This window comes from Penicillium daleae (genome assembly GCF_028827525.1).
Source record: "Penicillium daleae strain IBT 16125 chromosome Unknown utg000005l_segment0_segment0, whole genome shotgun sequence".
Lineage (NCBI taxonomy): Eukaryota > Fungi > Ascomycota > Eurotiomycetes > Eurotiales > Aspergillaceae > Penicillium > Penicillium daleae.
In genome coordinates this window covers 149,501-161,700 of record NW_026623153.1, presented here as the reverse complement: position 1 = coordinate 161,700, position 12,200 = coordinate 149,501, and the positions used below count along the sequence as shown (strand labels likewise).

Here is a 12,200-nt window from a genome sequence, read left to right as displayed (position 1 = left end):
TTCGGTCAGCGGCGTATCGTTTTTCCCAGGCAATTCTTAAAGACTAGTGACGCCCTCGATGGAATTCTTTATCAAACAATTGGGCTGCTTAGAAGGTTTGAAAGAACCTTCTCTTCGACAAATATCCACCCACCACCCCCATTAGAGGACCTCTTGGCAGAGAAGAAGGCTCTTCTCGCAAATGCCAAAACCTGGGTCTGAACATTCGAAATTTCTGAGTCGTCACTCATGCAGAGAGCCCCTGTGCGAGAATTGCTTGTTCTTCGCACTCTTCGAATTTATTCGCATCTGATATGGATACTCCTTACCACGTGCTTTTCCGTTCGTGAGACCATTTTCGACTCTCATACCACAGTATTTGAAACCATTGTTGCTCAACCCGATGCGCTTCTTTCTCTTGCTGCGTCTGTTTCATCACGGATGGGTTCAAAGCAGCATAACAGAAGGTCACCCAACATTTGTCGCTCTAATCCATCATTCAGCGTGGACATTGGATGTTATCCTCCTCTTTATTTTACGGCTTTGAAATGCCGTAGGCCTCACATTCGCCAAAAAGCCATCCTATTATTGGATAGGTGTCTACACGTGGAAGGGCCGTGGACCGGAGCTCTGCTGGCACGGTTTGCTCAGAAGATTGTCTCGATTGAAGAGCATCAATTCGCCCCTATGCTTTCCCGAGATGTTTTCCCGAGATGCTTTCAAGACTACTCAAAACAGCCATCTCAACTCGGCCTTCACTCGTCCAGAATACGCCCGCTTTCATTCGGTTCAATTCATGTGGCCTAGTCAGGATGACAGAGAGGCTAAGAAACGTGGCACACGCGAAAGATTCATTGGATGGCTTGTGTGTCGTCGATATCGTCATGAATTCGGAGGAAAGGGGGCCTGGGAAGTCAGCTCATATGTGATTTGATTTAGCATTTGTTACTGGATAGTCTCTGGCCATCATACTGGTGCTGCCGTGATCGTATTTGAGCTTGAACACAACCTTGGAATACACAAAGAGCAAAAATTTCAGAATTGGTACAGGTCCTGGTCAAGAGTTCCAAGCAGGGTCACACCAATTGACGCGATTAGCTACCCATAGGCTTGTCTCCGGAAATCAGTCTCCCATCGGCGTACAGGAAGCAGAGGTTTGCAAACCAGTTTCAAGAAAGAGCAATTGATGTAAATCCCGTGCAAAACAGGCAGGTTGATGAAATGGGTTTTCAGAATCCAACTTAATGCTGGGTGAAATTTCATCCAAGGTGCCTGAAGATCCACTGTGTGCCATCTAGCATTGTGTAACAGGTCACATCAAAGGGGCGGAGTGTCGCCTAAGCCGTACGTCGAGGGAAGTCTAAACGCCACAATGAAATTATCAAATGATCAGTATGATCAATCGGCGTGTGTTCATATCCTTACCCATCTGGATACCGCTCTCCTTGAAGATTGGCATTCGCGACTGCCCTTGAAATGCGGACTTCTTCTGTGGAAGCCAATTCCAGTGAAAGCGCCCCAATATTTTCTTCCAGATATCTGATGCTTTCGTGTGCCTGGTATGGGAATGATGTGTGCACCCCGCTCCATTAGCCGAGCTAGCGCTAATTGCGCAGCAGTGCAACCATTTTCGGCCGCTATGTCATTCAGAGTACCAACTAGTGCGACAGATCGGGGGAAATTCCACTCTGAGAACCGAGGGATCGCGGAAAGGAACAGGTCATGGGAAATGTCATTGTGAGACATATAGCTTCCTGTTAGCAAGCCACGGCCGATGGTGCTATACGCGACGACTGCTATTCCCAGCTCTCGGCAAGTCTCAAGAAGCCCGACCTTTGGGTCTTCAATATCCAAGGCGAACGCACTGTATTCAATTTGAAGAGCGGAGATCGGATGGACTGATGAGCTCGCCGGAGCGTGGCTGCTAAAACTTCGGTGAGGCCCAATACACGGATTTTCCCCTGGCTTTAGCCATAGTATCATCATCTATTTTTGTAGTGGGCTAAGGAGCCCAGGAAGTCATTTCGTGCTCACTTTTTCAACTCTACCATAGCACGAACGGTCTCCTCAATCGGTGTCTGTCCATCCACCCGGTGACAATAGTACAGATTGATCACATCAACACCCAACCTGTCAAGGCTTTTCTGGCAAGCCGTCTTAATATACTCGGGGCTAGAGCTGATGGTTATAGGACCGCCATCGATCGAGAGACCGAACTTGGTGGCTAAAAAGACATCCTTAGCTTTCTGGGGATTCTTGCGAATCCACATTCCAGTGACGTCCTCACTGTCGAAATAAACATCGGCCGTGTCCCAAAAGTGTTAACCAATTTCATGAGCACGATCGAGCAAAGCTAGACGCTCCTCGTTGGTGCCTTTAGGCCCGTACACACCACCAATGCTTATCAGGCCCAGGCCGATGCCTGTGAGATGGGCAATCGCCCGAAAAGGAAAGGTACGCACGGAATTGATGGTCCAATCAAAGCGAAGACTACCTGATATAGCCAATCAGAAACAGGGCCAAGACTAAATGTTACTTGGGCGTTGTAGCTGGCCACGCACATGATTGAGCATTACGAGGATACCCTTGATCTAACATTTCTCGAACGACAAGCTTACCCGGTTTTGAAGCAGGCCGCTATCTTCTTTCTAGAATACATGGTGCATGCCCCGCGCACGGGATATCTTCTCACGGGCCCATTAGTCCCACCCAGACTAGATACGTAGTGTAGTGGGGGATCCAGTGATATTACTTAGCTTAGTCGTTCTTGTTTGCGGTCTGTTTGTCCGGTGTGTTTTGGTGGATTTCAGCGGAAATCATATGCTTTAGATCGAGGAACGGAAGGCATATATGAAGAAAAGACAGGACAGAAGTGAAGTGGCAAGGGACGATTTCGGAATAAAGCTTTTCTTCTTATTTTTCCTAGCTTTTCTCATAGAGCAGGAGTTTCCATCAATTCTTCTACTCAGGCAGCTGGATCTACTGTTGGTAGGGCGTTTACCGACCGTGCGATTCCATCCTCTTGTTACCTCTCTTACTGCAGCTTCGCTGTTTGGGGTTTGTTCTGCCTCCGCCTACGACTGTCCCTTGCTCTCTCTCGTGCCTCGACTTGCCTGTGCCGACCAGACTGCCTTGAGCTTCCCCACTTCAGTAGACGCTTATACTCTCCTCACATTAAGATATTTCTCGAACCAAAATTACGCGCAGACAAATAGCACATAAAACAAGGCTAAGCATTGTTGATGAGAGAGAGAGAATATAGGGAAGATGAGCTACGACTAGTAGCCCGGCTTGGAAATGTAATGAATTGGAGACTTGGAGATTGGAATAACTCTTGAATGGAGACATACTTTATATCCTCTACTGGAACTAGTATATATCCCCAACAGTGCCAAATGACTATTCTATGTGATAATAAAATGCAAGCTGTCATAGTATTGCTTATTTACAAGTCATAGCAGCCAAGGCCGATTCCTTAACGAGCGCCATATATACGAAGCATAACTTCAGTCAGTACGAGTATTTAATATACACACTATTAAGTCTCCAAAGCAAACACAAACTACTGGTCGCCACCATCTAAGTTACTTTCTAGCCCGTGGAATAGGTAGCAAAGTATACAGCAAAGGAACATGCTGTTGCGATCCATGGACATCTGTCTGACCAAACGAGCCAGAAGGAACGGGGCGTTTGATTGTCGCCTTGAAAGCCCGCGCCTGGTCCCAGAACAAACATGCAATAATGTCATCGTCATTGATGTGATAAAGTTCCTTAATTGTCTGGTGAGACAGGACACCCGTTTTTTTGACACGTTGATATAGGTCTTCATCGTTAAACATCACATCCATCGTCAGCTCGAACGGCCCCGCATTTTTGGATCGTACCACATTGGCAATCTCTCCCAGATAACAATATCCCTCGGGCGGATCTGGTTTGAGAAAGGGACGTGCTGTCTCCTCATTGGCTTTCGCAATCTTGATCTTGGCCTCGTCCACCTCTCTTGACGACAGCGAAATGGATTCCATTTCATTCACGGTGACTTCCTGATGGGTAAATTTTCCTGTGCCATGGATTGTCTGGTATGTGATAGGAAACAAACCGATCGGGTCTGCCTTCTGCAGAAGGTGGTACACGTTGAATTCGCTGATCTGGCCCAGAGGAATATCGTATGGGGCAAAGGGCATGGCAAAATTCCCGGCGGTTGCTAACTGGTGCGGGTAAGGTGCATGGATGCATGCAATCCGGGCCATGTTAGCCACTTGATTGGCCTGTGCCTGCGTGGGAGCCCGTACTTCTCCACAAAGACAAATCTCCTTCGGGGTTGCCCCTTCGCCCGGATCGAGAGGCCCCATCACAGCATTCACACCATACTTATGCAGTTTCAACTCGTACTCAAAAGAGAATTGAGTCTTAACAAACGCTTGGACTCGCTCCAAGTAGCCATCAATTTGTGAGATGAGAATCGGGTCACGGAATGCTCCGATAAAGACAGATCGGTATCCGTTGACTCTAGCGCCCTCGACCTTGATGGTGTATTCTCCCGGATTGACGGGAACAAATTTTCCTCCTGACACTCTGACAGTCCGACCGTCCTCCAGCTCTTCGTATTTGGCAGATGCCAGATGGAGTTCTCCGCCTGGACCTACCAGCACATCTGGACGGGTTTTCTCATATAGGGTATGAGCCGCCACTGACAGCACAGTACAGTGAGATGCAGGGTCGAGCGGTATGATATCAAAACTTTCGGGTCGTACTATAGCCAGCGCTTCCCTACTTTTCGGCTTTGAACACAGCGCGCCACATTCCATAATCTTTCCCATATGATAGGAAATCCCGAGATCGTCAATTCCACGGTGAATGCAGTAAGCTGCGTACCTGTCAGGCTCAAATTAGTTCACTTTGAAAACTCATATCATGATAGGCATCATACATAGCAGGATCATAACTTCGCCCGCCGATGATAATGTCAAAATCTGGATAATCTGACATCGCCTTGACATATGGCTCTAAGCCCATCTGTCCAACCACTCTTGTAGCATCTTGAATATCCTTCAATGTCAATTCAGGCACCGCTTTCGAACAGGGTAAAATTTCCCCGTTCGAGAATTTCTCCTCCATATAATTCTTATCGATCTCAGAAGTAATAGTTATCACGTTCATCGACCGATATCCTTTTTGCTCAACAAGATCCTCTATTATTTGAAGAAAAAGAGCAACATGCTCGTTGGCACCGTCGCCACCTGCTGAACCAAGCACGATTGGGACGTGGTAGGCTGAGCATGCAGCCACGAGAATGTTGAGGTCGTGAACGTACGCTTCTCTTGTCATGGTCAGACTGCCTTGGGCGAGTTTCTGCGGGCCGCTATCTGTGGAACCACAATCCGCGATGATGGCATCAACTCCGTCTGCAACGGCTTTCCAGAACAGACGTTCGTTAAAACCATATCCGATCATGCCCACAGGCGTCAAGATCTTAATTTCTTGTGTGACTCTCGAAGGTGCCATAGTTGCTGTTGTCAATCTTCAGTTATCTGCAGATTCGACAATGATGGGAGTTCTGGAGAGTGAGAAAGCATCGGTATCAACATTGAACTAAATACGAATGAAGTGGAGGACTCTGCCCGGCTATTTTTCTTAAGCGGAAAATGTCTCAGCCAGCGCCGTCCAGACTTGGGCATTAAGGTTTGCATCAGTTACCCGAATTTCGCTTGAGTGGCCGATCTTCGCTCTATTGGCCGATTGTCGCTCCATTGGGCGATTGTCGCTTATCCCCCGTTAAGAGACAACCCTCATCCCCCAATATACGCCATTATGACACATCTTGGAATAAATTGACATGATCCAAACCTTACCTTACGGCCCTGAGTAAGGGAAGTGAAGGAGGACCCCATGTAGGCTTCGACGGATACGTTCAAACTGTGGCATTGAAGGAAAATAACAATCGGACAAGGCAGCAAGGGGCAGTGGAGCAGAGACTAGTACGAAGGCATGCAGCCAGATAATGAGGTTGATGACCGATGCCACTGATCCTAAGGTCGCTTTGTATCTTAAGCGTCAGCAGCGAAGATGTTGTAAAAATGACAATCAGGAGGAAGAAGAAAGCTGGTTAATTTCATGAAAAGAACGAAACTAATGTGCATTTAAAGCCTTGGCCGACGAGACCAAATTTGCAGGCCGCTACATAGCCTGCATAGACCAGATCAGCTGCGAAAGCAGCTTGTGCGTACGCCTTTATGCTAAACATTATTAAACTCTAGTTGGAAGGGAAGGGCAGGCGCCAACAGATGTACCTGACCACATTAACCGTCCATTGGTAGAACAAGCGATTTATGATGGACCCTCTGGTCTTGAATCCCTTCGTCCCGATCCAAAATACAAGAGGTATTTCTCCCTTCCGTAGGACATCAAGTTTATTTTATGTTTTTTTGAAACCATAGCCGATTATCATTTCTTGACTTAGCTGCCTTCCGGGACGCTATCTAACCCACTTCTCGTTGCAATTGACCGTAATTTCAAGGATCACAATACTGCGCGCTCCCTGACTGTTCAATTTGCCTCACAAAATAGAGATGGGGTGAGGAATGACATCCAGCTTCAAAATGGTTGGTGAGCCGGACCTAGGCTGGTTCCAGGGTCTTCTCGTTTTGGGAAATTGGCAGGAATTTGAACGTACACAAACTTTCCTGGAACATAAGCACTGTGTTTAACCCAACATTATGGATCTCTGGCACCGCCGTCAGATATGTGGGTCTATGTTCGGCATTCCCTGGCCGCCCATGGAATTCACTGGTTGGGATGCCTTGCAAAATCCTGGTTCGAGAACCACCAGGAACGATGAGGAATTTCTTTGCTAGACACATGTCATACGATCCGAACAACTTCGATATCAGTCTAGAAGTCAGGCAGACGCGTAATAGTGCGAGGCTTAGCTGGGCCGTTCTCGAATGGTGGAAAGGTCATAGATGTACATCAATTGACTTAAATTTGCTTGTAATCATTCCCACAAAACTCTAGGCCTAGAAGCATATTTATCCAACAAACAATTTGACTTTCTAATACGGACCACTGATGGATCATCAAGTGACCCAAGGTCTCTCACTTACTATCAAGAATAATTTGAGCCAATTCATTGTCATCGTCGTGAATTTAATATGTCTCGTGTATCTCCAACCCTCCCCGTATTTTACTCTGACCTGACAACAATACTCTAGTGGGCTTCCATACAACAAAGATGACACCTTTAAGCTCTTATCACCCGAGGAAGTGAATAATGTCCCAATTCGACCTGGTGCCAACGACGTACTATTATTCTGCTTCAGTGCAACCTTTGGATTGGGGGATGAGGGCATGTTCGAACTAAACGATGATAAAGGGAAGCGCATTACTTCGTTGTATTGGAACGGACCCTGGAATCGAGTGGGAAACTAGCCGCATATATTCAACGTTCACGATGAACTCTATGATGTGTCCGTCTCAACTCCTTCGGACAGAGGTATACTTGGAGATCGCATAGTTGAGGTCAAGGACGTCCATACAACTCGCTTCTAAGAACTACCTCCAACATAACTTGAGGGTTTTTATGATGTATACAAATTGATACCTTACTACAAGGAGATGAATTTTGTTCGCGGTGCAAATCATATAATTCATTATACGACTGTCCTCCTAAGCCCAGCGGGCCCACCGAGCGGGTACCATTAGTACGGCAAGCGAAATCACCGTGGATATTCTGCGTTCTTCAAATTTATAGCGTGTTGCAATGGGCAGCTCTGTGTTTTTGTAAGCTTCTTGGGCTTCGCCTCTCCAAGCTCCGTGTGTGGTACGTTTCCACAATGTTAACTCACGGATGCTTTTTTGATTATGCTCACCTGATGGGTCTACCTGCAGGTATCTAACCGCCGCTGTTAGGATCGCCTTGTTGGGTAGAAGGCCTGTCGACTAGGAAGGTATTCATAGAGAGGAGGAATGGAGTAGCACAGAGAGCGTATTGTCATAGAGACCGTATTGTCACAGAGACTGAATCTTGGGAGGGAGAATTATGTGCGATCCTTTTATCCTGCATCATGATCGACAAGTGTTCAGTGCCCTAACTGCGAGGGTTTGATATCTGACTTATCGCCTGAGATTCGGTTCCTGGATTTCTCCCACACAACGTAGTAAGGATCAAAATATCCTAACAGCCGCGGTGCCGTGACTATCGCTTAGCGTGTTTACAGGCTCCGCACGAACGCGAACCTGCTTCTGTCGTGTTACGATTCCTGTAAACTCGTCCTATATTCGCTACCGGTGTTGTTAAGCTAGGTGGGATTCCGATATTTCGTGCTGGGACTGTGGAAGCCATTTTCTAGCTCGAATTAGCATCATCCATTATCCCGATCGTAGGTCTAGGCCATCGACAGCGATGCGAGAGTGCGATGATTTAAGCGGCTAGAGTTGCGTATAACTTCCTTCGACTGATTTATATAATTAAAAACCATCCTAATTAGGTTAACAACCCTCCTTAGCAGACACTTTGAACCCTTGCCCCAAGTCACTATATTTTACACTAAAACATTAACCGTATTTTAAACAGACTTAAAAAACATATATTACACGTGAGATAGCAATATGTCAGAGTAAGCTGATACAGTATAGACTAGTATGCATATTGGCGAATGGGATCAAGCGGAACCAGCATCAGATGAATGAGATGGTTGATTCAGTCAAAATGGGGATGCCCTGGGGTAGGTTGGAATTCCCCCTGAATAGTCCTGGTACTTGGTGTTACGGTAGCCAAGTTAGCAGGAATACCAAGTTACTATACAGAACATAAGGAAATGTGTAATCCTCCTGTCCTAGCGGGAAGTTACCGCTCCATTCCTTCAACACTAGCATATTCACCGTCCTCCTTATCTGCTTTCCGATATTTTCTATGGTAAACCGGGTCATCTCGGAAGTATTGCGTCGTAACACGGATATGTAGCACCTGAGGATCTATTCAACCGATCGTAAGCTTTAATTTAATTACCAGGCTCAACCACACTGTCCGCACGATCCATTTGGGCCGATGAGTACTAGCCCTTACCAAAGTACTCCAAGTCGACAGTATGTCTTTCTTGGCACGAGCAATAATCTGTTTCACTGAAAATTCCATATACATATCATGTCATATCATAGCGTTACCGAAAATTACTCTACATAGTGTGAGCCAAGACACATATCTCCCAACCAGCCTCCCTAATAATAATGATAGACCTTGTTAATGCTCTAGATTAACTACAATGGTGTTGACCTGCAGCACAACTTCAAATTAAGCTATTATTAAGTTGAATTCCATCTCATTTGCTATGTAATTTGCGGTGGGCCACTCGTTTAGGAATTACGCTAACAAAAGAGAATGGTGTCCCTAACAATTCACTGTCTCTACTGTAGCAGAAGCTGATTTGTCCCTATAAATTCCCAGATGTCACTAGATGGTCTGGAGTGGGATAAACTGGTGAGATTTACGCCAGTTTCGATATTTGTTTGATATCGTCAGCTGGACTTGCATATGCCGCAGTCTACGGAGTAGTCAAGGCACCGTTATGTTCCACGGTGTCAACACATGTGCTGAGATACGTAATGCTTCTCGGAGTCTTTGCTGTTTTGATCTAAGTTATTAAAATAGAATGTCTAAGCCTCTATTGATTATTAACAAGCCCTCCTAAAGTTCACTGAAATTTAGCATTGCGTTCGAGCGACACTCGCTTGGAGAGGCGGAAATCGGGAGTATTAGTGCGGCTCCCTCATGGATCCACCTGATTGGTTACCGTCCGCTCAGAATTCATGGATGCCTGCGCCAAGGCCGATCCCGCCGCCAAGAGCGATTTCCGCTTTGCTGGTGTACTTAAGGCAAGAACACTCGCCTTTTAAGCAGTGTTCTTCGTAGATCTGTTTCTGAACTATTTCTAGAACGTACAGAGACATCGATTAGGGATTGTTGCGCCTACTCCCTCCCTTCAGACATTCTGCTCACTGTTCTACCCCCTGCTCTCCGCCCATATCCGATCCTCCATTTGCATACTCCCGATGGCATTAAACAACTCTCATTTGGATGCCCTGACCCCGTTCTGGCCCGGCATGAATCTTACTTCGCAACATGACGGAAAATGCTATGGAAATGTTACTCTGTGCGAGAATTCCGACGTTCTTTGTACTCTGTCGCTCTGCGACCTCACCCTCGCACACTTTACCTATCTTCCGAGCCTCGGCGGCAACGCTTTCTTCGCCACTCTCTTTGGGCTCTGTATCATTGCACAGGTCGGTCTTGGTGCCAAGTATAAAACATGGGGCTATTTGATCGCGGCTTGTTTTGGTTTGGTCGGTGAGGTTATTGGATATGTCGGCCGCATCATGATGCACTCGAACCCGTTCAGCAAGAACAATTTCTTAATTTATCTCGTGTGCCTGACTATCGCGCCAGCGTTTCTATCAGCTGGTATCTACCTTTGTCTCGCACGTATCGTTGTGGTCTACGGAGAACATATCAGTCGCTTCCCGCCTCGGGTTTACACTATATTGTTTTGCACCTGTGACTTCATATCACTCCTCCTCCAGGCCATCGGCGGTGCTATTGCATCTACTGCGAATGATGCTAATACGGTAAGTGCTCTCAGGTAGAAACGTGTACGGCAGGACTAACACTCGCTTTCTGGCTAGACTCAGATGGGAATTAACATTATGATTGCCGGCCTCGCCTTCCAGGTCTTTTCCCTCGCACTGTTTGGGCTGCTTTGCGGTGACTTTGCTCTTCGCGTCCGGCAAAACCGCTCCGGCTGGAATATGCACAACGGGATGCTTTTCAGAAGCATCATTTTCAAGACCTTTTTATGGGGTCTTGGTGCCACTACGCTTACGATATTCATCCGATCCTGCTTCCGTGTGGCTGAGCTTTCAGGGGGTTTCCACGGACCATTGGCGAATAACCAACCCACGTTTATGGCTCTTGAGGGAGCGATGGTTGGGACTGCGTGTCTGTGCTCAACCATTCTGCATCCTGGTATCGGCTTCAGAGGCACATGGCATGATGCCGACTTCAATTTTTTCCGACAGAAGAAAGTCAACAATGAGGTTGACAATAAATCTGTGAGGTCAAGCCCATCCACACAGACTACGGAGGCCATATAGAGTGCACAAAACAAAAGGAATTCTGGAATCCGTTCAAGGGCCTACTCAAACGGTATCTAGGAGGTTAGCTGTATTATTATGAAGTTGGATTGATGGACAGCTATGGTACTGATCACCAATGTAGATTATTTAGGTGATGTTTTCTATTATCCGCACAGCTCAACTGTCATTTAGTGAGATTTTTAGTTTTATATCATCCAACCAATCTCTACGCATTTACACGTAGTCAGCCCACCAGCCATCATAAACAGTGATGGGTTGTTCAGGTCAATAAATATCCAACAGTCCGAACGTTTACATTCTGTTTATATATGAGTCCTTCTGACTCCTTACAATTAAGTGATATGTAAGCTAACACTATTGTGTAAATCCATGATGTTCTTTTTCTACTGTGATATACCACACTCCCATAAAAGCAAACTCGGACCTTCAACTTATAGTCCTTCCATGATCTTTACTTAACCTTGTGATAAGGCCGGAATACTGTCGTATCTTGATTTAGGTGGTAAATCTGGTATCAGCGTTAGAAATTGAATCAAGTCCTGCTCTAAGATATTTACAGCCATGACCGAGATTGCCTTTCAGATATTTACCCCATCGGAATTGACAATCTGAAACAGTCGCTGGCTGCCGACAAAGAAAAGCTCTTGCCAGAGCTGTCGGAGCGCCGTGTCCAGTTCATGAGCGATCTTGAGAAGCGATATGTCACTACCTTCGTAGTGCGCAACCTCGGGCGTAATCTTATCTTTACGATCGACCTCAAGAATATTCAAGCCCTGCTGGCTATTCAGTTTAAGGACTTTGAGCTCGGGGAGGATCGTCGCTATAGCATGTACCCGCTCCTAGGTACTGGAATTGTGAGTCACATGATTGTTTGGGAAACCGGGGAGACGCGGGAGACGAAGACGTTAACCAGTAATTGTGTAGTTCACCGCCGATGGAGTGGAATGGCGTGGATTGCTGCGGCCTCAATTCACTTGTGAACAGATCAGTCAGCTTGACCTGGAGGAAGTACATGTGCTAAAGGCGATGCAGGCGTCGCCTGTTGCTGCCAAACAGGTGGACTGCCGCAACGG

The 12,200-nt window shown here is 46.5% G+C and overlaps 4 protein-coding genes across 4 annotated transcripts; 1 reads left to right on the top strand and 3 right to left on the bottom strand.

The window, feature by feature from the left end:
• Positions 1-2,009: 2,009 nt before the first annotated feature.
• On the bottom strand, positions 2,010-2,249 carry N7458_004371 (uncharacterized protein; the record flags this gene model as incomplete). The annotated part of the gene is made up of 1 exon (XM_056907753.1): positions 2,010-2,249. One exon carries the CDS (start codon positions 2,247-2,249, stop codon positions 2,010-2,012), a length of 240 nt encoding a protein of 79 aa, XP_056766371.1.
• A 1,314-nt stretch (positions 2,250-3,563) lies between these two features.
• N7458_004370 (DUF4387 domain-containing protein) lies at positions 3,564-5,484 on the bottom strand (the record flags this gene model as incomplete). The annotated part of the gene is made up of 2 exons (XM_056907752.1): positions 3,564-4,854; positions 4,910-5,484. 2 exons carry the CDS (start codon positions 5,482-5,484, stop codon positions 3,564-3,566), a joined length of 1,866 nt encoding a protein of 621 aa, XP_056766370.1.
• Positions 5,485-10,026: 4,542 nt separating this feature from the next.
• On the top strand, positions 10,027-11,124 carry N7458_004369 (RTA1 domain-containing protein; the record flags this gene model as incomplete). The annotated part of the gene is made up of 2 exons (XM_056907751.1): positions 10,027-10,599; positions 10,657-11,124. 2 exons carry the CDS (start codon positions 10,027-10,029, stop codon positions 11,122-11,124), a joined length of 1,041 nt encoding a protein of 346 aa, XP_056766369.1.
• Positions 11,125-11,705: 581 nt separating this feature from the next.
• Positions 11,706-12,141, bottom strand: N7458_004368 (uncharacterized protein; the record flags this gene model as incomplete). The annotated part of the gene is made up of 2 exons (XM_056907750.1): positions 11,706-11,947; positions 11,991-12,141. 2 exons carry the CDS (start codon positions 12,139-12,141, stop codon positions 11,706-11,708), a joined length of 393 nt encoding a protein of 130 aa, XP_056766368.1.
• Between the last annotated feature and the right edge of the window lie 59 nt (positions 12,142-12,200).